The 25,613-nt window shown below is 45.1% G+C and overlaps 1 protein-coding gene and 3 non-coding genes across 6 annotated transcripts; all 4 read left to right on the forward strand.

The window, feature by feature from the left end:
* Positions 1–12,354: 12,354 nt before the first annotated feature.
* RPL17 (ribosomal protein L17) lies at positions 12,355–25,559 on the forward strand. 3 transcript variants are annotated; one of them, XM_087958694.1, is made up of 7 exons: positions 12,355–12,599; positions 14,503–14,555; positions 14,648–14,688; positions 19,690–19,824; positions 21,481–21,579; positions 23,244–23,435; positions 25,478–25,559. In XM_087958694.1, the coding sequence occupies exons 2-7, from the start codon at positions 14,516–14,518 to the stop codon at positions 25,523–25,525; spliced, it is 555 nt and encodes a 184-aa protein (XP_087814820.1). In that variant the 5' UTR covers positions 12,355–12,599; positions 14,503–14,515; the 3' UTR covers positions 25,526–25,559. The 3 variants fall into 3 exon arrangements, with proteins under 3 accessions (XP_087814820.1, XP_087814819.1, XP_026522119.1); XM_087958693.1 differs by having other exon boundaries at positions 12,355–12,511; XM_026666334.2 differs by having other exon boundaries at positions 12,355–12,385.
* LOC113411432 (small nucleolar RNA SNORD58) lies at positions 14,353–14,420 on the forward strand. Its single transcript, XR_003370783.1, has one exon. It is a non-coding gene; the product is annotated as a small nucleolar RNA SNORD58 (small nucleolar RNA).
* Positions 17,938–18,006, forward strand: LOC113411433 (small nucleolar RNA SNORD58). Its single transcript, XR_003370784.2, has one exon. It is a non-coding gene; the product is annotated as a small nucleolar RNA SNORD58 (small nucleolar RNA).
* LOC113411431 (small nucleolar RNA SNORD58) lies at positions 21,342–21,408 on the forward strand. Its single transcript, XR_003370782.1, has one exon. It is a non-coding gene; the product is annotated as a small nucleolar RNA SNORD58 (small nucleolar RNA).
* Positions 25,560–25,613: the final 54 nt, after the last annotated feature.

A 25,613-nucleotide genomic window follows, 5' to 3' on the forward strand; every position in this document is an offset into this window, starting at 1 on the left:
CAGACCCCTCACATCCTGGACATAAACGGTTTCAACTCCTTCCCTCAAAATGACGCTATAGAGCACTGCACACCAGAACAACTAGACACAAGGACAGTTTTTTCTCCGAACACCATCACTCTGCTAAACAAATAATTCCCTCAACACTGTTCAACTATTTACAAAATGTACACTACTATTACTGTTAATCTTCTCTTTACTCCTTATCACCCCTCCCCTCCCACTTGTGACTGTATGGCTGTAATTTGTCGCTTGTATCCTTCCGATTTATATTGCTTGTTTCCTAGTATGATTTGATTGCTTATTGTGCCCTATGACTATCATTAAATGATGTACCTTATGATTCTTGACTCTTGACGAATGTATCTTTTCTTTTATGTGCACCGAGAGCATTTGCACCAAGACAAATTCCTTGTGTGTCCAATCACACGTGGCCAATAAAGAATTCAATTCTGTTCTATTCTATTTCAGATTATAAAAGCCCAAAGCATACAACTATGCAATGGTTAACCAGAGAAGCATAATATTTTAGAAATTTTCTTTTGGGTTCATTCTGCCTAACTAGCTGCTGAGGAAACGGAATGGAGTCAGAATCCATTAATAATTCAAAAATGTATTGATATATGGAAATTCTGGTGGGTTATTTGTCTCAGTTGAAAATGACTTGATACATAATCAATTTGAGTACAGATAAAAGTAAGTAATCAAATATGGACGATCCCCTAGTTAGGACCAGAAGTTGTTAAGCAAGAAGGTCATTGAGTGGGTCACATCCAATTTTACAACCTTTTTTGCCATGAGTAAATCACTACAGTTGAGTAAATCACTACAGTTGTTAAATGAGTCATGCAGTCATTAAGTGAATCCAGCTTCCCCCCCACATTGACTTTGCTGGTCAGCTAGGAAGGTCGCAAATGATGATCTCATCATCTCAGGACACGGCAGCCATCGTAAGTAAATACATGCCCATGGCCAAGAGCTGGAATTTTGATCATGTGATCACAGGGATGCTGTGATGGTCATAAGTGTGAGGAGTGGCTGTAAGCCACTTTTTCAGTGCTGATGTAACTTCGGATGGTGACTAAACAAAGGGTTGTTAAATCCTATAGAGATGGTAGAGATAGAGGGAGGGAGAGAGAGAGGGAGAGAGAGAGAGAGGGAGAGAAATAGAAAGGGGGGAGATGGAGATAGAGAGAGATAAAAAGAGAGATAGATAGATGATTGATAGACGTGTGTGTGTGAGAGAGAGATGATGATGATAGATCAGAGGTGGTATTCAGCAGGTTCTGACTAGTTCTGGAGAACTGGTAGCGGAAATTTTGAGTAGTTCAGAGAACTGGCAAATGCCGCCTCTGACTGCCCCTGCCCCCATCTATTCTCTGCCTCCCAATTCCCAGCTGATTGGCTGGGTCTTTTTTTGTTGCCCTGCACAGGAGAACAGAGCTGGAAAGCAGGTTAGTGGGGTGGGGAGGGAATGGGGATTTTTCATCAACCCTCCCCCAGGAATGGGAAGGGAATGGAGATTTTGCAATATCCTTCCCCTGCCACGCCCACCAAGCCACACCCGCAGAACTGGTAGTAAAAAATGTTGAATCCCACCACTGTGATAGATATGTAGTTAGGTAGGTAGATAGATGAGGAAGAGAAAGAGAAATGGACATGGAGATGATAGATAGATAGATAGATAGATAGATAGATAGATAGATAGATAGATAGATAGACAGACAGATAGACAGATATAGATGAAATAAACAAAGAAAAGAAAAAGAAGAAAAGAAAGAAATAAAGAAAGAAAAAGGAAGTTAGAAAGAAAGAAAAAGAAAGATAGAAAGAAAAAGAAAGAATGAAAAAAGATAGAAAGGAAGAAAAAAGAAAGAAAAGAAAAAAGAAAAGAAAGAAAGAAAGTCAATATGGTGATTGTGAACATGTCATCAAACCTCTACCAATTGTGAATGTGAATTTGTGAAAAAGGGTTGAAGCTTCAACGATGTGGTTGAATAATAAATTGATAATAAATTGCAGACTTCCAAAAGATAACACAGCACATACAGTTGGGGGAGGACACCAAAACCCAGATAAGCCTCAACAATAAGCTTCCAGCAAGGTGCTGTGTGCAAACGCCCTTCTTATATACTGTTCTTCCAGTTGCAACTAATGAAAGGGATCAGGGCCCTTTTCTCTCCTGTAAGCCACGTTGCTCCCTTCTCTGTTCCTCCCTGCCTGCCCTAGGATGAAGAGGGGATGGCCCTGGGTCTTCCTCTGAATGCCCAGCCGGACTCTGCCCTTCCCCCATTTCTTCCACAGCCACCGGAGCCACACTCCCACTTCCTGTCAGCTGCTCCATCTCCCCCTCAGAATCGGACTCCAACAAGGGCATGACACAGGGGTTGGATTTGTAGTTTTTACTTATTGCAAGGAAGCCCAGAACTTTCAGATTCAGGATTCCTCAGATGTGCCAGTTTACTATCCAAATAAAACAGAACTTTTTGAGAAGATGTCCGCCTCGGCAGTTATTGTTTGGAGTGGAGGTTTTCTGGAACGCTGACACTGGATCATTTCAAACACCCCCAACAAAAAACGAATCAAATACTTTTTGCGACCTTCTGACAAGCAGGGACAATGAGGAAACCAGATTCACTTAACAACCATGCTAATAACTTAACAACTGCACTGATTCACTTAACAGCTGTGGCAAGAAAGGTCGTAAAATGGGGCAAAATTTACTTAACTAAGGTCTTGCTTAACAAGAGACATTTTGGGCTCAATTGTAATCATAGTCGAGGACTACCTGATGCTAAGCCAGGAGATTAAACATGTGATAGTTTTGATTTATCAGGTTGGAATAAATATATACAAAAACAGAAGAAGTTGTTTTGTCGTGACACCAACTGAATTTGTGTAGTTCTTTAAACTGTAATATGGTTGCTAGGTTTTGGCCTAAAGTGATATAGATAGAACTCCTCCTTGACTTATAACCACAATTGGGCCACAATTCTGTGTCTAAGCAAGGCCATTGTTAAGTGAGGAGCGCTTGATTTTATGATATTTTTTTGCCATGGTTGTTAAGTGAATCATGGTAGTTGTTAAGTGAATCACACAATGGAAATCCAGCTTCCCTCGTTGACTTTTCTTGTCAGAAGCTCACTGGGAAGGTTGCAAATAGTGGTCATGTGACCCTCAGTGCACTGCCGCCATCTTAAAGACATGCCGGTTGCCAAGCAACTGGATTCTGATCATGTGACCCATGGGGATGCTGCGGCGGTCATAGGTGTTAGAACCAGACATTAGTTGCTTTTTTTTCAGTGCTGTGATAACCGGTCACAACAAATACTTGTAGCTTGAGGAATACCTATGTATGAACTTAGCCATTACGGATGATAAATCATGATTTATTGCTTTTTCACTCAGTCGATCATGAATAAATAAACCATTGCTTCATCTGATAATTAAACTTGGTTTATATGTGAAAATAAAGCCTACATGTCATAAGTCTTCAGAATTGTACAAATCCTCCTCAACTTGAAACAGTTCATTTGGTGACGGTCCAAAGTTATAACGGCACTGCAAATGTGACACGATTGTATTTCATACATGCAACCGTCATGTGTTTTACATTCAGATGCTTGACAACTGTTTCGTATTTATGACAGTTGCAGGGTCCTGGGACCACATGATCCCCTTTTGCCAAGCAAAATCAATGGGGAAACCAGATTCACTTTACAATCATGTGATTCACCTAACAAATGTTTCACTTAGCAACAGAAATTCCGGACTCAATTGTGGTCGTAAGCTGAGGACCCCCTCAATTTGAAGCAATCCCAAATCTCTTGACTGGAAATTTAAGACCCCTCACATCCTGGCCATAAACTGTTTCAACTCCTTCCCTCAAAACAACTCTACAGAGCCCTGCACACCAGAAAAACTAGACACAAGAACAGTTTTTCCCCGAAAGCCATCACTCTGCTAAACAAATAATTCCCTCAACACTGTTCAACTATTACAAAGTCTGCACTACTATTAGTATTAATCTCATCACTCCTTATCACCCATCCTCTCCACTTGTGATTGTAGGACTGTAACTTTGTTGCTTGTATCCTTACGATTTATATTGACTGTTTCCTAGTATGATTTGATTGCTTATTTGTACCCTATGACTATCATTAAGTGTTGTACGTTATGATTCTTGATTCTTAACAAATGTATCTTTTCTTTTATGTATACTGAGAGTATTTACACCAAGACAAATACCTTGTGTGTCCAATCGCCCTTGGCCAATAAAGTATTCTATTCTATTCTATTCTATTCTATTCTATTCTATTCTATTCTATTCTATTCTATTCTATTCGGGGTTGCTTTTCAGATAGAAGTAGTTAGTTTGAATCCCGATGTTTGTTCTTACAGTCTGAAATGAGAGTTTATAAAATGATCCTAAGAGAGAACAAGGGAGGGCCACTAGAATCAATAAACAAAATTCTGAATTAACCCCAAAAGATACACAAACAGATCCAGGAGAGGACTACCAGTACAGCGATGGCATGAAAAGGCTTGCCTTCTGCCAGTTCTAAGGCAGGGAGAGAAGGCCCACCCTTTGGAATTGAGAATGATTGATAATTAACTTCGGTTAGCTAACATGTATTCTCACTGGAGCTCGAAGCTGTGTTGTTCACAGATTGAATTGCGTCAATCATCCCTTTTGTGAAGTCAGTGGCGTGCTTAATTTTTCTTAGAAATGCAACCTTGCCCTCAGGGGTGACGAGATGGAGAGTCAATGGGAAATCCATGGAATGCTGGATGTACTACTGGAACCAGACAAATTCACCATTTTTGAATGGAAATTTGTATGGAAAATTCAGTACGGAAAAGAGAATGAGGCAGACCCAGAAGAAGAGGGAGAGACAGTATCAAAGATACACTACAATAGCATCAAATAATGGTGGTTGAGGTCACCAGATGAGGGAGGGAGAGAAGGAGGAGGAGGAGGAGGAGAGGGAGGAGGAAGAAAGAAGAGGAGGAGGAGAAGAAGACGACAACGAGGAGGAGGAATTTGATTTATGAGTTTGTCTCCCTAACAGTAACTTAGCTTTGTCTAACCTGGTAACTTCCAGAAAGTTCTTCTAGATTAGGAACTCTGTTATTTCCAATCGACAGAACCAAAAGCAGATGTGGCTGGGCAATATGGGATTTGTAGTCCAATGCCTGGTTTCTAGAAAGCTGCATCACACTTTATTACGGTATGCCTGAGTGAAAAATAACGCAATATTTCTTTTTTTAAAAGTTTTCTTTAATAAAAAAAATATTGATCTCTCCTGAGATAAATTATCCTATCTCCTAAAGAGGAACAGGATTCTGGATTCTGTATCCTCACGTGTCCCACCATAAGCTACACATAGTCCTCGGCTTATGACCAGTCACTAAGTGGTCATTTGAAGTTATGATGGACTTCTCCAGGGCTGTTTACAATCTGGTTCTAAAATTCCAACAGCAAGTTTCCCTCACAATCGTGTGAATATATTTTGTACGCTCAGCAACTAGCCCTTATTTATGGCTGTTTGCAGCATAACCTAGTCACACAATTGCATTTTATGATGTTTTTTGCTGAAAACCATCATTTACTTCCAGTATTGCTTTCTTTACAAGCGTAAACAAATTATTCCCCCCCCTGAAAGGCCACAAAACCAGGTTGGTCACATGACAAGCCACTTTTCAACCACCACGGCTGGCTCCAATATGGTCATAAGTTGCGGACCTACCTCCATATAGCCAGCCAGCTACATTGTAGAAAACAATTTGAAGCTTTGATAGCACAGTGGTTAGAATGCAGTATTGCAAACAAACTCTGCCCACTGTCACAAATTCAATCCTGACCGGCTCAAGGTTGACTCAGCCTTCCATCCTTCCGAGGTCAGTAAAATGAGGACCCAGATTGTTGGGGGCAATAGGCTGACTCTGTAAACTGCTTAGAGGGGGCTTTAAAGCAGTATGAAGAGGTATATTAGTGCTATTGCTATTTCATGGTTTTCCTTTGAAGTGCCAGTAAGTTAGCCCAAGGGTCAGAACCAGCAGGGTTACATAGAGAACCACAGGTAAAAGATAGCTGCTGGCAGTTGAAGATAGCAAACCAAGAGGGTGTCTTCAGGACATGGAGACCTTGGGAGGTTTCTTGGAGACAGAGATTGAGACCAGCTATCTGTCCTCAAGCCTCACATACACATTGCATGCCACTCTTTAACTAAAGCAATTGTGATTTATTGTACAGTGTTATTTGGTTCCAGGTTCCAGTCTAAAAATTATCTCCTTTGGAAGCTTTTTTAAAAAATGAATTTATTTATTAGATGTTTATCCTGCCTTTGTTACTTTATGAGTAACTCAATGAGACAAACGTACATAAATAATCTATCTCCTGTTTCTTCTCCTATTTTTCCAACAACAACTTTATTTTAGATACGTTAACTCAGGTAAAGCTGTTAAAAAGGACCATCATTTATTATCAATGTGTCTGCAACTGCAGTCATTTATTTTTTATTTCACCTTTATTATTTTTATAAATAATTCAAGGTGGCAAACAATATTTCTCCTTCTTCCTATTTCGACACAGCCTGTGAAGTGGGTTGGGCTGAGAAAGAGGGACTGGCCCAAAGTCACCCAGATGGCTTTCATGCCTACGGCAGGACTAGAACTCACAGCCTCCTGGTGCCTTAATCACTAAACCAAACTGGCTCTACAAAATATAAGCAATATATATACAAGGCTATTTTTTTAAAAAAAGAAAACACGAGCTACACTTGGAGAAAATAAATGCTCTGAGGCAGGGGTGTCAAACTCGATTTCATTGAGGGCCGTGTCAGGGTTCTGTTTGACCTCGGGCGGGGGGACGTGGCCAGCTTGACATCATTCATATCGGGGGCGCCTGTGGTGCCCCAAGTGCTCTGCCAGCGAAAACGGGCTCCTGAGCCCCCTTTCTGGCTGCAACAGCCTCCTGTAACACTCTGTTTTCGCTGGCACAGGGCTGCAGGAGGCCATTGCAGGCAAAAATGGAGCTCGGGAGCCTGTTTTCGCTGGCAGAGGCGTTGTGGGCTGGTCCTTCGCTGTTTCTAGGAGAACCTTGCGGCCAGATCTAAGCACCCCGTGGGCTGGATCCAGCCACTGGGCCTTGAATTTGACACCCCTGTTCTAAGGCAGTGTTCTCCAAGCTTTGTGGCTTGGCAGACTGCCTGGGGGAAGAGAGGAGATCCGGGCCACAACACACAGCTCAACTCATGCGAGCGGCAGGCCGATGGTCACGGACATGCACATGCAGCTCGACTGCAAGTTGAGGTAAACGCACATGCATGAGCACGCTGGCCCACAGTTCTCACATTCCTGTTGTGAATAGGCCATGGCCTGGTAAAGGGCCACAGCCCCGAGGGGGTTGGGACTAGAGGTGGTATTCAGCAGGTTCTGATCAGTTCTGGAAAACCGGTAGCAGAAATTTTGAGTAGTTCGGAGAACCGGCAAATACCACTTCTGAATGGCCCTGCCCCCATCTTTTCTCTGCCTCCCGAGTCCCAGCTGATCGGCTAGGTCTTCTTTTGTTGCTCTGCACAGGAGAATGGAGCTGGAAAGCAGGTTAGTGGGATGGGGAGGGAATGGGATTTTGCAGTAACCTTCCCCCAGGAGTGAGGAGGGAATGGAGATTTTACAATATCTTTCCTCTGCCATGCCCACCAAGCCTCGCCCACAGAACCGGTAGTAAAAAAAATTGAATCCCACCACTTGTTGGGACCTTTGCTCTAAGAATAATTGAGCTGGGCCAGAGAACAGAGGCTTCGATATCATTCATTAGCTGTTCAATACAAGGAAAATTGGATTGCGTAAAACAAGGCAATGAACATTCTTGATTTCTGTAAGTTGCATTACAGCTGCCCACAGCCTGTAGTTCGGTTTGTTATGATATAGCATGACACATACATGAATGCAGAGCAGCTGAACACACACACACACACACACTGCAAAATTATATGCTTTGTTCAACCATGGTTCGCTAAATAAACCATGATTCATCAAATCACATTAAAGCATAAAACATGCTTACAGGCTACAATGGTTGGATTCACACTAACTGGTGCCAAACCAAACAAGGTTAGTCCATGTCAAGAAAAAAAAAACATCCAGTCCTGGCATTCTTCTAATGAAGTTGTGTGGTTTCTGACTATAACACAACTAAAGGCACTTTAAAAAAAAAGAAATGCATATTTAAAGAATCAGAAGAAGTAAAATTATTGCAGATCTAAGTAATGTATTGTTTCCGTTTTCTTGGAATGGAAAAGTGAGAGTGCTGCAGAAGTCAAAAGTTTATTGTTAGGAACAAGACAAAATGACAAATTCATAGCAAACATCGCCATCTCGTGGTAGATTGTTAATTGGCCCATGTCTAAAAACAAATATATTTGCAATAGTGGCAAGTATACAAATATATTTTTATTGGATTTTGAAGGCACTTAATTGAAGGAACAAATCATAGTTAAGGAGTAAAGTGCATATGCTTTCCTACCGATGTAGCCAGATTCAATGTTACTTGGATTATATATTAGTTAAAGCTATTCTCTATCATACTATTTTTAAAACCTTTTACTATTTAATTAAAAAAGCTTCCACAGAATTTTTAGGCTGGATCCAAATAGTAGTATGTATAATCATTTATTTTAGATAAAAAGTGGCATGCAACGGTGTTTTGTGTGCAATGGCAAATATGTGAAATGGTTGGATTCATTAACTGGCCTTCTGTGATTTAGTGAGTCATATTCTGAGTTAGGAATTAGCTGGGGAATTCTGGGAGTTGAAGTCCCCAAGTATTGAATTCACTCAGGTTGAGAAACATTGCTCTACATCAGTGGTTCCCAAACTTTTTCGGTCCACCGCCCCCTTGGTGCTACAAACTCATCCTCGGTGCCCCAAACCCAGGGGTGGGATTCAAATTTCTGAGAGCGTGGCCTAATTTGAGGGTGTGGCTTGCTGGTCACGTGACTGGGTAGGCATGACTTGCTGGTCATGTGACTGGGTGGGCATGGCCAGGTGACTGGCAAATCAAATACAAGTGGTCCTCACTTAATGGCCGATTGTTTTAGCAAGTGTTCTAATTTATGACTGGCCTCCCCAGAGCTACTTGACCTGTTTTTTTGAGTTTTGACAGCTTTAGATCAGGGGTCTAAATCCCACCCCTGCCTGTGTGTGTGAGAGAGAGAGGGAGAGAGAGAGGTTGGATCAGATATATATATATATCTCTCTCTCCCACCAACGCCAGAAAGCCACTGTCAGTCAAATAGTGGTCTCCGGGATTTAAAATTATGAGTTTGGTGGTCCCTGAGGTCCAAAAGTTTGGCGACCCCTGATTTAAAGGGGTGAGCCTGAGAGAGGGAAAGAGAGAGAGAAAAGAAAGAGAGGAGAGGAAGAAAAGAAAGAGAAATGGGAAAGAAAGAAAAGGGACAAAGAAAGAGGGGGGATGCAAGGAAGGGACAGAAAGAAAAAGAAATAAAGGAGGGAGGGAGGAGAAAGATAATGAGATATCTATTCTAGTCCAATCACCTGCTCCAGCAGGGTTAGAAGGGAGCGTGTGTGTGTGTTCTCCTTGTAATTTACCAGTCCATTTTGGTTTTGCCTTCATCAGAATTGGCACTGTAATTCATTGGGGAAAAGTAATATTTAGGGTGGAGATCTGGTCCAATGGATCCTGTTTAAAGCCTCAACAAAATGTGAGCTTCCTGATAGTCTTGACCATGTTTCGTCCACAAAACCTTTAAAAGAAGCCAAAGAGGTTTCAATGTGCTGGCAAAGATGTTTCAATGTGGAAAAGGGCCTCAGTCTAAACTAAACCTCGTTCAATCTGATGCATCAGGTCTCTCTCTCTCTCTCTCTCTCTCTCTCCGTCCCTCCTTCCCTCCCTCCTTCCCTCCCTCCCTCAGACTGGCTTTGCTCTACTTTCCCGATGATGTGCATGCGGGGCAGGCGCTTCGAACATGAATGGATGGATAGAGAGAGAGAGAGAGACAAACAGGCAGGCAGGTAGGCAGGCAGGAAGGCAGGCAGGCAGGCAAACAGACAGACGTTTTGGATGGATGGATGGACGGACGGACGGACAGACAGACAGAATGCGACAGCAGTGGCACTTTGGGAAAGCGGTGGCGGCGGCTTTTCCCAACGTGCTGCCACATTCGAGGCAATGGTCCCAGAGCGTTACTACAGTCAATGGGTGAACCTGCAGGGCCGGCACCTCGAACGCCACCCTGCCGTCTCTTAGCGTCCCCAAGGGGGCCGGCAGAGGGGGGCTAAGAGGTGGCAGAGGGGTGTTCGAGGCGCCGGCCGGCCCTGCAGTTTCACCCCTTGACTAGCACCGCTCCGGAGCCGGCGCCTCCAATGCGGAAGCCGTGTTCAACGCGCCGCCCCCTGACACCTCTTAGCGCCCCTCTGCTGGCCCCCTTGGGGATGCTAAGAGGCGGCAGGGGAGCGTTCAAGGCGCCGGCCCTGCAGGTTCACACATTGACTGTAGCACCGCTCCGGAGCCAGTGCCTCAATGGGTGAACCTGCAGGGCTGGCTGGTGCCTCGAACTCCCCCCTGCCGCCTCTTACCACCCCTCTGCCAGCCCCCTTGAGGACAGTAAGAGGCGGCAGGGGGGCAGCGCATCAAACGGAGCCGCGGTGGCACGTAATGTGCCACCGCTTCCGCATTGGAGGCGCTGGCTCTGGAGCAGTGCTACAGTCAATGAGTGAACCTGCAGGGCCGGCACCTCGAACGCCCCCCTGCCGCCTCTTAGCGTCCCCAAGGGGGCCAGCAGAGGGGCGCTAAGAGGCGGCAGAGGGGCGGCACATAAACGCAGCCGCAGTGGCACGTGATGTGCCACCGCTTCCACATTGGAGGTGCCGGCTCCGGAGCAGTGCTACAGTCAATGAGTGAACCTACAGGGCCGGTGCCTCGAAAGCCCCCTGCTGCCTTTTAGCGCCCCCTACTGGCCCCCTTGCCTCTTAGCGCCCCTAAGGCATCCCACCGTCCCCAGGGGCAGTACCGCCTACTTTGGGAACCACTACTCTACATCAATACATGTAGTCCTCGATTTACAACAGTTCATTTAGTTTAGTTTTAGTTTAGTTTAGTTTACTTTATTGTTATTGCACCTCATACAACGAAATCAAACACCATCTTCAGTGCACATCATGACCATGAAAATAAACACAAACACACAACCTTCACACTCCACACATTGAACCAGAAACCCCCGACCCCACATCAACACTGCACTATACAGCAGAATTCAAAAGAGCTACTGCCCTGGGATAGAAGCTATTTTTCAGCCTATTTGTCCTTGTTTTTATTATCCTGTACCGTCTGCCAGATGGTAATAGTTCAACAAAAGGGTGCCCAGGATGAGATGGATCTTTGAGATTGTTTTGAACTTTCTTAAGGCAGCAGGAGCTATAAAGCTCTTCCAAAGAGGGGAGAGGGCAACCAATGATCCTCTGAGCAATGAGATTAACCCTCTGGAGTGCTTTCCTATCTGCCCCTGTGCAATTGGCAAACCATACAGAGGTGCAGTAAATTAAGATACTCTCTATGGTGCAGCGGTAGAAGGTCACCAGCAGTTTTTCATTCAGTTGTTGTTTCCTGAGAAGTCTCAGGTAATATAATCTCTGCTGGGTCCTTTTGACCAGGGCTGCAATGTGGGGACCCCAGGTCAAGTCATTTAATGAACATTTGAAGTTACAACAGCACAGAAAATAAGTTATGCCCATTTCCCACACTTACGACCACTGCAACATCCGCATGGTCATGTGATCAAAATTCAGCCACTTGGCAACAGATTCATACTTATGACGGTTGCAGTGTCCAGGGGTCATGCAATCCCCTCTAGCAACCGTCTGACAAGCAAAGTCAATGGATTCACTTAGCATCTGCCATGATTCATTTAACAACTGTGGCAAGCAAGGTTGTAACATGGAGTACAATTCACTTAACAACTGTTTCATAGAAACATAAATTTTGGGATCAATTGTGGTCATAAGATGAGGACTACTTATATTGTGATTTTTTAAAAAAAACAGTTTTCCTGATTTAATTACAGTTTAATTTTTCCTTTAGAAACTGTACTGCAAGGGAGTTCATCAGAGAACAGCAAACAATGATCAATTAAATATCAATGTAACAGCTTTCCCCACTGATATGCATTCCCATAAGAAGCTACACGACCCCTGGAAATCATCTTCGCTTCATTCTTGGTAAGGGAATTTCTCGACGGTCCCTTACTAGTCTGCTTGGTCGAGGTAATGACGTCACCTCGGGGGAGACTCGGAAGTGACGCATTCGCCAACCCAGAATGCTCGGCCCTTCCTTTTTCCCGACGGTAGTGGCCGTCTTAAGGTGAGCATTACGGCGCTGCGCCGGGCCTTCGTTTTTATCCGTGGTCGTGGAGCGCCATCCGTTCCTGAGCCCCCCTGAAACTAGCCCGTACCGAGAGGGGAAGGCTCAAGATGGACGGCCGTTGCGGTATTTCCACGCTTTGGGGAACGGGGAAGGTGGAAAGTGGACGAATGGAAACGGGAATAGGAGTACGTTGTCAAAAAGTGCTCCGGATGTAAGGCGATGGAAGAAACCATTCCGTTTGGATTAAAGGGGTGGTGGTGGCATTTCTGCGTATCATTTTTCCTTCCGCGGAGGAATAATTTTGCAGCAGTCGAGACAATGGGATGCAGGCGTAGCTTCTCTTTGCATTGCCCCGAAAGCAATGGACGTTGGCATCCCTAGGGTGAAGCTAGGGTGCCGGTGTTCTCCACGTGGTTGCTGAGTTGCAGCTCCTAGTATCTGCTCATCCTGGACTTTGCTGTCTGGAAGCTCCTAAAAATTGCAATTTGGGAAAGTGGGGAGGGGGGGAATGCTGTCATTAGCATTCTTCTCCAACCGAAAAGGGCTTAAAGATGCATAAATGTAATCGGGGGGTTACAGGAGTTGCTTTTATTGATTCTAGGAAATTGGGTCTTTTAAGGTTTCTCCTGTGATTTGAGATTTGAAAAGTTATAGATGCCATGGCTTTAATTGGAAAGAATAAATTTCATGGAAATCTGGGTTTAAAAAACAAAAACAAATTTTCAACTCTTTCTTCGGAATTGGTACCTTTTTGCAATGCAGATCTCTCCAACGTTGAACTGATTTCCTAAGTGGAAATAGGACTGGTTTGTGGAGAGCAGAGGGAATGTTAACATTTTGGGCTGTGATGTAATATATATAGTATGTTAAATGTGAGTTAATCAAACACAGATGTGATCTTTGTATAACTGGCTGCAGAGGGTTAAACTGTATTATAGTTAGTGTACTAGGTTGGGTCACAAAACATGTTAAGAAAATTCTGGGTTCCCCAATCAATAAATTACACAATCATAATTTAGCCTGGCATTGACTCCATGTAGTTTGCCTTGGCCGACCTCAAAAGGTGAAGTAGGAATGGACTTAATACTCGGATGGAAGGCTCCAAAGAAATAATAAAACTGATTATTATATTTTATTAAGAACCGAAGAAAAAACTTGGAAGAAAACTGGCAAAAAATATCTGCATTTCAGAAAAATTATACGGATCGCTCCATCAAATTACCAGAATTCAAGCGTAGTTTTGCACATTTCACTTTCCCTAGCAGAATGTGCCAATCAAGCTGTGTTATAATTTTAATTCTATTTTGTGTTGGCTTGACATTTAAAATAAGAACTGAAAAATAAAAACTATTTGAAGTGTTTTAATAACACTTCAGTGTAACATTTTTATTCATGGCATTTAATTAAACATTCTGATTCTAGGGTAAACCAATAAGGATAACGTTTTACAGTTTTACAAATCTTTTATAAATCTTAGCTAACCTTTATTGTCATTTTTTACTGTGGGCACAGTGGCACACATTAAAAATGAAATTGTTGCCTGCTATCAAAAGTGTACAAATAACACATCTACACACACGTGATATACATACATATAAATACATATATTAATCACTCCATCTTGAATACGTATTGGAAAGAGGAAACTTGAGAGTTCACAAGGTTGATAATATATGGAACAAAGGAGAGGTTCAACCTGGAAATAAGGAGAAATTTTCTGACAGTGAGAACAATCAACCCGTGGAACAGAAGTTGCCTTCAGAAGTTGTGGGAGCATCATCACTTGAGACTTTCAAGAAAAGACTGGATTGCCAACTGTCAGAAATGGTGTAGGGCTTCCTGTTTCACCAGGGGGTTGGACTAGGTGACCTACAAGGTCTCTTACAACTCTGTTAATCTGTTAAAAAATTATGGGGAAAGGGACACGGGGAAGGATAGGGTGTTCTTTGGGGTAAAACCCAAAGCTGCGGTGATGACTTTCTTAGGACACCTTTGGATGTAAATAATGAAAATTCTATGAATTCTGAGCAGCTTTTTTCCTGCAGCAGCAGCAGCATAGGAAGGCATACATTTCAAGTCTGAAACATTGTTTTTTCCCCCCAACTTTTGCCTAGGTGAGCTTTGAAAATGGTCCGCTACTCACTTGACCCAGAGAACCCCACAAAATGTAAGTAACTTTCTCAAGAGTTAATTTGATAGGTTTCAGTCACAAGATTTAAAAAAAAAAAGTTTTAACTTTTGCTTGTTTTCTTCTCGTAGCATGCAAGTCCAGGGGTTCCAACCTTCGGGTCCATTTCAAGGTATGTCAATGGGGGTCTTGCCTCTGGCAGGAGATGGAGTGGTTCGAAGTGTATACAGGTAGTCCTCAACTTAGAACAATTCATTTAGTGACTGCTCGGTTACAGTAGCACTGAAAAAAGTGACTGACGACCTTTTCTCACACTTAACGACTGTTGCAGCATCCCCATGGTCAAAATTCAGATGCTTGCCAACTAATCAGGATGGTTGCAGTCTCCTAGGACCGTGTGATCAATGTTGCAACCTTCGGACAAGCAAAATCCATGGGGTCAATTGTGCCACTGACTTAAAAGTTAACAGTGGCGCTGAAAAAAAGTAACTTATGAACCTTTTTTCACATGAACTTTTTTTGCAGCACCCCCATGGTCAAAATTCAGATGCTTCGCCAACTGGCCAACCATATTGATGATGGTTAGAAGTCTCCCGGGATCACATGATCGTCTTTTGCAAGTGTCTAGAAAGCAAAGTCGATAGGGAAGCCAGATTCATTTAACAACCGTGTTATTAACTACTGCAGTGATTCACTTAACAGCTGCGGCTAGAAAAGTGGTAAAAATGGGCCAAAACTTACTTAACTGTCTTAGCAAGGGAAGCATTGGGCTCGATTGATTGTAAGTCGAGAACTATGTATATTTTGATGGGAGTTCATTGCCTTAGATCAGGGGTGTCAAACTCAAGGCCCGTGGGCTGGATCCAGCTGTAAGGGTTCTTAGATCCGCAGGGTCACCCTGGAAACAGCGAAGGACTGGCCTGCGGTGCCTCTGCCAGGGAAAATGGAGCTTGCAAGGGGGCTGTGCGTGGCCCTTCCGAGCTCCATTTTTGCTAGCAGAGGGTTGCAAGAGGCCATCGCATCCAAAAACGGAGTTCATGAGGACGATGTGTGCACCCCGTGGCCGTCCCCCCCTCCCCCACTCCATTTTCGGAGGCAGAGGATTGCAGGAGACCATCCCAGCCAAAAACAGCTCAGGAGTCCCTTTTCACTGGCAAGAGTGGTCGGGCCACCACGGGCACCTCCAACACGTCATTCTGGCCACGCCCACCCTGGCCCCCTGAGGTCAAACACAACCCTGATGCGGCCATCAGTGAAATCAAGTTTGACACCACCACCACCTCCGTCTCGGGAGTAGTAAGTTTCTAATTCCATTCTCGTTTGCCAGAAGGCCTTATGCTCCCTGACCATGGAGAATCTTCACTAATTAGCAGCCCTGATTTTTGTTCCCCAGAGATCTCAACTTACTACCCCCAAAATTTTGTTGCTAAGTGAGACATTTTAAGTGAAGTTTGCCCCATTTTATGACTTTTTGGGCCACGGTTGTTAAGTGAAGCACTGTAATTGTTAAGTTAGTAACATAGTTGAGTGAATCTGGCTTCCCCATTGACTTTGCTTGTCAGAAGATCACAAAAAGTAACTGTCATAAATGAGTCAGTTGCTAAACATTTTTTTTTTTATCACATGACTATAGATCAGGGGTGGGCAAACTTTTTGGCTCGGGGGGCCGCATTCACTTTTAAAATTTGACAGACGGGCGGGTCAGCACAAGATTTTTTGGAATCGCCCCCTTCCCCCCCTTCTTCTCCTCCTTCCCTCCCTCGGAGGCCCCCTGAGTCAGGAGTTGCTACTGCCGGCACGGCTCCACGCGGCTCCAGTCCCACGTGCCTCGGGAAGGAAAGGCAAAAGGAAGAGCCGCGGCGGTGCTTTGCAACAGCAGCAGCGGCACCGGAGGTTCAGGCTCAGCGGCTCCTGGTTTTGCCTTTCCCTTCCCAAGGCAACGCGGGACTGGAGCGTGGTAGCAACTCCTGACAGCTAACCGGACACCTGAGCAGAGCCCGGGCAGAACTGCCTGTTGCTGCTGCGGGCGCTGCTGCGGGCATCTGGCTGCCCAAGTAAAGAACCGCACCAGCTCAGGGCAACTGTGAGGAGCAAGAGGAGGAGAGGCAGAGAAGGAGGCAGAGAAGGAGGAGAGCACCTGGCCAGTTGGGGGGGCTTCTTGTGCTGCGAAAGAGGCGGCTAATGATCTCGGCTCACTCTGCTTCTCCAACATCCGGTGCTGCCCTGTTCTGTGCGCCGGCTGCTCGGACTTGCTGGGCCTGACACAGAACAGGGTGGCGCCGGATGTTGGAGAAGCAGAGCGAGCCGGAGATCATTAGCCACCTCTTTGCAGCACAAGAAGAACTGAGGTGGTGCCGGACCATTGGAGAAGCGAAGCAAAGCCGAAGATTAGTAGCTGCCTCTTCGCGCAGAAAGCTTCCCCCAACCAGCCGGCTGATCTCCTCCTTCTCTGCCTGTTTGTTCTGTATGGCCGAGGAGGAGGAGACCAGCTGAGAAGCACACTGCCAGGCGGGGGCCACGCGGTGCAGGGCAATACGCCACCGCCCAGCCCTGGCTTGGGAAAGCAGTGGGCGTTCCCGGGCGGTGGCCTTGGCCCCACTAGCAGGAAGCAGCTGCCCAGCTCCGTGTGTGTGTGCAATTTTTGGCGCGCGGCCAGGTCTCTTTTGGCCGGCCCCAATTTTTTTTCAGAGGGAATATTTTTTTTCAGAGGCGGGCCGTATTAAAATGACCAACGGGCCGGATGTGTCCCGCGGGCCGTAGTTTGCCCACCCTGCTATAGATAGTGCAATGGTCATAAGTGAAAAACGGCCATAAGTCCCTCTTTTCAGTGTTCTTGTAACTTTGAAAGGTCACTAAGTGAATTTTTGTAAGTCGAGAACTTCCAGTAGATGGGATTTTCGGATATGGATATTCAGTTTTTGTATTTGGAAGGGGGCAAGGCTACCACAGCAGTGGTTCTTCCTTTTTTTTCCTTTTGCTATTGCTTTGGTTACTTACACTTTCCTTATATCTTCCATGATTGTTGTTATTTGGGGGCAAAATAATTGGAGCAGTGCTTAAGGCGCTGGCTTAGAAACCAGGAGATTGTGAGTTCTAGTTTCACCTTAGGCATGAAAGCCAGCTGGGTGACTTTGGGTCAGTCCTTCTCTTCAGTTCAACCCATCTCCACAGGGTTGTTACAGGGAGAGAAAAGAGGAGCGTTAATGTATGTTTGTTGCCTTGAGTTATTTATAAAATAATAAACGTGAGGTAAAATTCTAACAAAACAAAAATTTGTCTTAATATTACACTTCCTTAATTGATTTTCTTATGGCTGGGAAGGCAGTTAAGGCAGATTCTTAGATTGCCTGTTTGAAATTCTTGGGATCAACTAACATGAATGATTGTTTATTTAAGGCACAGGGAGGAACATATATCGTAACTGCAGTGATGACCAGCTTAGGACACCTTTGGATTTGTCATGAAAACAGTTGCATGGGATCTGAGCAGTTGCTTAACAAAATAATTTTACACTTATTCTACAATATTATTTGGGGGCTTTAAGGTTATAATGCATGAAACATTAGATGCGTCATAACAGGTTTAAATGCAAGTAACTAAAATTGAAATGGAATGCAGTGGTCATTTAGTCCAGGGTCACCGGTGCCGGGCCGTGGAGCACTCTCTACCGGGCCGCAAAGAATTTTTTTAAAAAAAATGGCGGCTTTCTTCACCTTCGGTGAATGCTGCTGGGATCGGGGATCAAGGACACAAATGAAAGAAGGGAGGGAGGAAGCAGCGAAGCCTGTCCTTCTCTCTGGGTCAGCTCTCAGTCGCTCTCTCGCTCCTCCACCAGCCCAGGAAGAAACTGCTTCAAAGAAGCGGGGGCTTTCCTGTCGCCGAGCGCCCGTTTCTCCCCATCCCGTCCGCCCGCCGCTCGCCCGCCCGCCTGCGCGGGTTCAACCAGTGCTCCGTTCTGCCTGCCTGCCTGCCTTCGTTAATGGTTGAATCGGAACAGCTTTGGCTGAGTAAAGAGGCGAATAGTTATTATTCTCAGCCGAAGCTGCTCCCAAACAACCAGAAACTAAGGCAGGCAGGCAGAACAGGCACTGTGGATTGAAGGCATGTGGCGGGCGGGTGGGGAAGAAACGGGCGCACGAATAGCTGCGGCGACAGGAAAAGCCCCCCTCCTTCTCTCTCTCCCCGGTCCTTGCAAAAATTTCTGCTTGAAACCGGTCCCTGGTACAAAAAGGTTGGGGACCACTGATTTAGTCCATCCCTCAGTAGTACAGGATTTACTAGAATATCTCTGACAGATAATTCCCCAGCCTCTTTTTGAAGATCACAGCAAAAGTGAATTCACTGTTTCATGAGGCAGCTTGTTCCACTGACTGAGAGTTGGCAGTCAGAATGTCCCTCCTGATACCTGCCTTGAACCTCTTTCCTTGGTTTTAATTTAGTGGTTCTGTCCTTGCCATCTGAAGCAATAATGAATATGTATACTCTCTCTCTCTCTCTTTTTTTTTTTTTTTGCTTAATTAAATAAATACGGCCACCCAGCTCACACATAGGAGACTCCAGCTAGCTTACAAAAAGGGTCCTCAACCCCTGGACTATGGCCCATTCTGAGGCCAGGACCCATTCAGAACCGGGCCACACAAGTGGCAGGCGGCCATACGCAGCTCCACTTGCACAGGCACACTCACACACAAACTCCCTTTGTGCACACAAATGGAATTACATGTGACAGCTGCTCACACAAAATCATCTACATACACACCCAGACACACCGGTCTGCCAGGCTGGAAAGGTTGGGGACCGCTGGCTTACAGTATTAAAACTCACAATATAAAAGCCTCACCCACATGGCAGCAACAACACAATCAAATTAATCACTTGATCAGCTCTATTTGGGGTTACCAGGCCCACTGAAGAAAAGCCTTTAAAAGGGTGAAGGCCAACTGTATCCAACAAGAAGGATATTCCATACAGAAGAGTCCGCCATTGGAAGGCCCTTTATCATACTCTACCAGATGTACATCCTTAATTGATGGGATGCATAAAATACCCTGCTTTCCCATTCTGGTGGGCTGGGTGAATATACTAAGGGAGAGGGTGTCCTTGTACCACAATCCCAAGCCAGGTAGGGTTTTAAAAGTGATAACCATACCTTGAATTGTTCCATTTTCTTTAGAACACACGTGAGACTGCCCAAGCTATCAAGGGGATGCACATTCGGAAGGCCACCAAATATTTAAAGGACGTGACTCTGAAAAAGCAGTGTGTTCCATTCCGGCGTTACAACGGTGGTGTTGGCAGATGTGCACAGGTATGACTCTGAAACAGTTTGCGCAGATCTGTGCAAATAGTAAAAATTTCAGGAGAAATTCTTAAAGAGCAATTATTTCAAGTCTAGAGCGGAGAATATTAATAAATGACACTTAAGTGATTCGTATCTTGTTCAGAGATTGGAGTTTTGACATGCTCACAAAGATGCTTGTAGGAAATAGCGGGTATTTCTTTAGTGCAGGGTTTTCCCATCCTTGGTGACTTTTGAGACACATGGACTTCTGCTGGCTGGTGGATTCTGGGAATTGAAGTCCCTGCGTCTTAAAAAGTTTCAAGATTGGCAAACCCTGATGTAGTGCATGTGGTAAAACGTATCTCTGGACTGCATTGTCCTTTGTTTTTGCAGACTTCCATAGTTTATAGCTGGATTCCTGAGCTGGAAAGATAAAAAGCGGACATATTATCTGGATTTTATATAAAACCTTGGTAAAGTTAAAGTAGATTCTCAAGTTGTTTGGATGTGATGTATTTGTTCTGTCCTAGGCCTCACCAAAAAGCACTCAGTCAATTCTGAGTCCAGGCAAAAACCTCTTTATTTGCAATAATGTGAATTATTTCATTCACATTCAGCTGCTTGGCAAACCGTCTCACAAAGGTGAGCTAATTATCTCAGACTTGTATCAATCCTGCCCGGTAAATAGTTCCACACTCGCTGTTGGCAGGGAAGGCTGGGTTTATAGACAAATCTCCACGAAGCTGGGACAAACAAACGACCAAACGAGCAAGTTGTTTCCTGCAAAGCCCCCTTTTGCTCCTCTTTCAGGCATGATATTCTTCCGATTAAAATCGAATTCTGATTTTGGAATCCCCTTTCCCCCACCCTTCTTCTCCTCCTTCCCTCCCTCGGAGGCCCCGAGTCAGAGTTGCTGGGGCCGTGGCCCAGTCGCGTTGCCTCAGGAAGGAAAGGCAAAGGAAGAGCCATGGCGGCGCTTTACGGCAGCAGCGCTCCTGGTTTTGCCTTCCTTCCCGAGGAACGATGGGGCGTGAGCGCGCCGGCGGTCACTGACAGCCCAGCCGGATACCTGAGCGGAGCCGGGCGGTGGAGCGGAGGCGCTGAGTGGCAGGAAAGGGGGGCCAGCCACAGACCAGCCTCCGTGCAACACGCACCGCCCGGCCCTGGCGAGAAAGCAGCGGGCGCTCCCGGGCGCGCGGGGTCTCTTGCCGGCCCGATTTTTCAGAGCGGAATATCATGCCTGTCTTTTAATCCTGATGGGAAGGGCCATTCATCCACCTGTGGCCTTGCTTTTAGCAGCTCTGGTTCCAGCTGCTCCCCAGCCTCACTCCTATCTGAGCCCAAAGGCAGCTGCTGACTGCCAGCCTACCCTGGCCGCATCTCTGCCTCTGATGCAGAGCCCTTGTCCGAGCCTTCCTCAGCCTCCCAAGACTGGCCCAGGTTCCTTCCCAACCTCCTCACTATTGTCCGACTCTTCTGCCAGCCGCCGGTGGGCCACAGCAGTATTTTGAATCTTTTCCGTGTTTGCTCACACGTTTTTAGGGTTGCTGTGATGACTTTCTTAGGACACCTTTGGATTAACCATGAAAATAACCTTTGATTCTGAGCAACCCTTGAAAGTGGAAAGCTTGAGAACATCTTTATTCTGAAGGAACATTGACCTTAACTTTTCTCCTCCTGCAGGCCAAGCAGTGGGGTTGGACCCAGGGCCGTTGGCCAAAAAAGAGTGCCGAGTTCCTCCTGCACATGCTCAAAAATGCAGAGAGCAATGCTGAGTTGAAGGTGAAGCATGAAAGGCTGGGTTTTCGTGTAATGTTTAATGATATTGGAGGCCCGCAACCTTTTGGGCACCAGGGACCAGTTCGGTGGAGAGAAAGTTTTCCCGTGATTTCTCGTGCTGCCTGCGTCGTGCAGATAGAGCTTTGCTTGTTTGCAGGGCCCGGTTTCTGGCATGCCACGCCCGGTGCCAGTCCACGGACTGGGGGTTGGGAACTCCTGAACTTTGTTGTGACAGCTGGCATTTGCTATCAAGTTAAAGCCAAGGGGTCTCCAAGCTTGGCAACTTTAAGCCTGGTGGACTTCCCAACTCCCAGAATTCCCCAGCCAGCGTTGCTTAAAGTTGCCCCTGAGTTAAAGCAAACCCCAAGGCAAATATAGTTTTAGTATTCTGTGTGAACTGAGTTTCTAGCAAACATTCTCCGTTCTAATGGGAGATCCCCTTCGTTTTGCATTCGTTGGGGAATGGTTAGCAAGGAAGAAAGATGTTCCGTGGGTAATCCTCTACTTACGATCATAATAGAGCCCCCGCCCCTTTGCAAAGTTCTGTTAAGTGAGTTTTGTCCCGTTTTACAACCTCTCTTGCCTCAGCTGGTAAGTGAATTATTGCAGTTCTTATATTAGTAGCATGATTATTCAGGGAATCTGACTTCCCCATTGGCTTTGCTTGTCAGGTCACACTGCGACCGTCATAAATTTGAACCAGTTGCTAAGCATCCGAATTTTGCTCCCACGATCATCGGGGGTCGTAAGCGTGAAAAAGCGTGAAGGTTGTAAGAATGAAAAAATGATCATAAGTCCCTTTTTCCAGCGCCGTTGTAACTTTGAACGGTCACTAAGTGAACTGTGGTAAGTTGAGGACTACCTGTAATCAACTCTGGGCAGCAAAGAGAAACTTAAGAAGGGTGTTAACTGTTTTACAGGTCTTTCTCAGCTCTGGTCTCTGAGATTCTTTCTAACTGCAGTACTTAAAGCTAGGACATCTACAGGTAGTCCTCAACTTACAACTGTTTAGCGACCAAATATACAACAACATTTTTAAAAAAATGACTTGCAACCTATCCTCTTACTCACAACCATCGCCCAACCCAGGATCATGTGATTTCCTAGCCAGCTTCCAACAAGCCAAGTTAATGGGATAAGTCGGATTTGCTTAACAACCACATGATTCACTAAACAACTGTAGGGATTTGCTCCACTGGCAGAACAGTTTGTAAAAAACTGGGCACAGCTCACTTCCTGACCAACTCACTTAGCAACAGAAATTCTGGCCCCAGTTGTGGTCGTATGTCAAAGACTTACCTGTACTTTAGATTTTTGCTTAATGGAGCAGGTGAAATAATTCCAGAAGGGGGTGGCAACCATGTTGAATGGGAAGCAAAGACATATATTTTGTTTATAATACAAAGGAGAAGATCTGAGTAGAAGAGAGTTTAAGGGAAGGATTGTCGAATATGAAATTGAAGGAAAATCGCCACCAGCTACCCTAGAGGCAACTAGGGTCATTTATTGGAATAATTGGCATAAATATGGATCGTACAGTACACTAATTATGTCATTGAAAGAGTTTTGGTCCTTTTTCTAAGTAATCGACTGGGATTTGAGAAAACTTAGACTGAACTGTTACAAATTGTTGTAAAACGAGCTTTCCAAAACGTTTTCCCCTCCAGGGTCTGGATGTTGATTCGCTGGTAATTGAGCACATCCAGGTTAACAAAGCCCCCAAAATGCGGAGGCGCACTTACCGAGCTCACGGGCGCATCAATCCATACATGAGTTCTCCCTGCCACATTGAAATGATCCTCACAGAAAAAGAGCAGATTGTCCCTAAACCAGAAGAAGAAGTTGCTCAAAAGAAGAAGGTAAGACGCCCCTCTGCTCCCACCTAGATTTGATTGAGAGTCACCGAGAATTTGTTTTAAGATGGACAGATGAATAAATGAATAAACGAACCTTTCCTCGGTATGTGAAAAAAAAGATAAGCCACTTTGGTACATTCAGTAATTAAAACGTGTGTCAGTTAGGAAAGAAAGACTCTTCGACTCAGTGAAAGTGTATTTTTACGAATGCCAAGTGGTTACAGTATAGCAAAGCTGGAACTGAGAGTTTGTGCACCAAAGTTCCCTGGTTAACTTCCTCTTTTCCCATTTTTTCCCCCCTGGCTATCTCACATTGTCCAATTACATTCAAATCGTTTTGGTTACAGCTCCTGTCTTGGCAGCCTGACAATGTTGCCTTCCATTCCAAGGCTCTTGACCTTGGGGCAGCCAGCTGGTGTCACAGGAGGGCAGGAAGAGTAGTTGCGATTCCCCCTTGCCCCCCCCCACCCCAACTCCCTCCACCCCCAGACATGATATTCTTCCGATTAAAATCGGAATTCCGATTTTTTTGGGAATCGCCCCCCCCTTTCCCCCCCTTCTTTTCTCCTTCCCTCCCCTCGGAGGCCCCAAGTCAGGAGTTGCTACGCTGGCGCGGCTCCAGTCCCGCGTTGCCTCAGGAAGGGAAAGGCAAAAGGAAGAGCGCGGCGGCGCTTTGCAACGGCAGCAGCGGCTCCTGGTTTTGCCTTTCCCTTCCCGAGGCAACGCGGGACTGGAGCCATGCGGAGCCATGCCAGCGGTAGCAACTTCTGACAGCCCCAGCCGGATACCTGAGCAGAGCCTGGGCGGTGCGAGCGGAGCCCGCTGAGCGGCAGCAAAAGGGAGCTGGGCAGCGATTTCTTGGCGCGCGGTGGGGGGGTCTCTTTTGGCCGGCCCCGATTTTTTTTCCAGAGGGGAATATCATGCCTGCACCCCGTAGCTCCCTTCCCCCATAGATTATGGCAGATTGGCATCTGGGGAAGCATGGCTGGAGCAGCCAGATGGTAGTCCTGGTAACACGTTTAAATATTTTATGTTAGACATGTTGACTTATTATCTGTGTGCTTGCAACCGCACAGAGAGAGAATATGAATACACACACACACACACACACACACACACACACACACTAACTACAGGGGTGGGATTCTACCAGCTCTGTAGAACCGGTAGCTCTGAAGAGCAGCAGGCATAGAACCGGTTCTGTGTCTGCTGCTGTTTGGCCCACCTGGGCTCTTACCTGACCTTTATTTCCTGCTTTTTCAACCTCAGCTGCTTTGCACAACAGAGCTGCGGTTGAAAAAGTAGGAAAAAAAGTCCTTTTTCAAATGCTGCTCAGCTGTCCAGGCAGCAAGCTGACAACATTAGTTGTACTGGTCGGATCCCTCCCCTGTGTGTGTGTTTGTGTGTGTGTATATATTTGTATATATGTGTGTGTGTATGTTATGTTTTCGTGGGTATTATGTGTATGGTATTTAGGTTTCTTCAGGTATTTTCCCACGTCTTAATATTTGTGCTTTTATTATAGCGACGTTTCGGCAGAATTTCATCTGCCATCCTCAGGCGTGTGTCAGGCTTGGCAGCCATTTTTATATGTTTTCCAACTCCCTTTTAAGATGTGTGAAGTTCAACTGTGCTAGCTAGAGTATTCTGGGGATTCACATCTACACTTTAAAATGGATGAAGTTTGGAAATACTGACTTAAAGATTCACAAATATAGTGATTATGAAGCATAATAGGAATTTTAAAATACCTTCATATATTAATGTCGAAAAGAGAATCTTAATGTCCATTCTTTAAACATTCTCCAGCATATTCATGGATTATTTTAGGAATTTGGTTTGTAGCAAGAATCAAAAGCCAGGCATCCTCCTTTGCATATAAACACATGAATTGATTGCCTGCATCCTTGCTAAAAATGTGAAGAATTCTGGCTTAATGTGATGCGTAAGTGCCTTGCATGATTAGTGGCTTATTGTAACATTCTGCAAATGTATTATGATTGTGGCAAATTGGTACTGATTTCTTGCAATATCTTTTTTTCCAGATATCCCAAAAGAAATTGAAGAAGCAGAAACTAATGGCTCGGGAATAAACATTGGTGCAACTTACAAATAAAACTGCAATTTCAGATTTATGCAACTTTCTGTGTAATTTTTTTGAGAAGACTACTTCACAGTTAA

The sequence above is a fragment of the Notechis scutatus genome, chromosome 2 (assembly GCF_049901735.1).
Source record: "Notechis scutatus isolate UNSWTSFEM ecotype Mainland chromosome 2, rNotScu1.2, whole genome shotgun sequence".
Classification (NCBI taxonomy): Eukaryota; Metazoa; Chordata; class Lepidosauria; order Squamata; family Elapidae; genus Notechis; species Notechis scutatus.

Coding starts and splice junctions, on each gene's coding strand:
- RPL17 (XM_087958694.1), top strand. CDS start 14,516: ATGGTCCGCTACTCACTTGACCCAGAGAACCCCACAAAAT. Junction 14,556..14,647: donor CCCAGAGAACCCCACAAAAT/GTAAGTAACTTT, acceptor TTCTTCTCGTAG/CATGCAAGTCCAGGGGTTCC. Junction 21,580..23,243: donor AGAGCAATGCTGAGTTGAAG/GTGAAGCATGAA, acceptor TTTCCCCTCCAG/GGTCTGGATGTTGATTCGCT.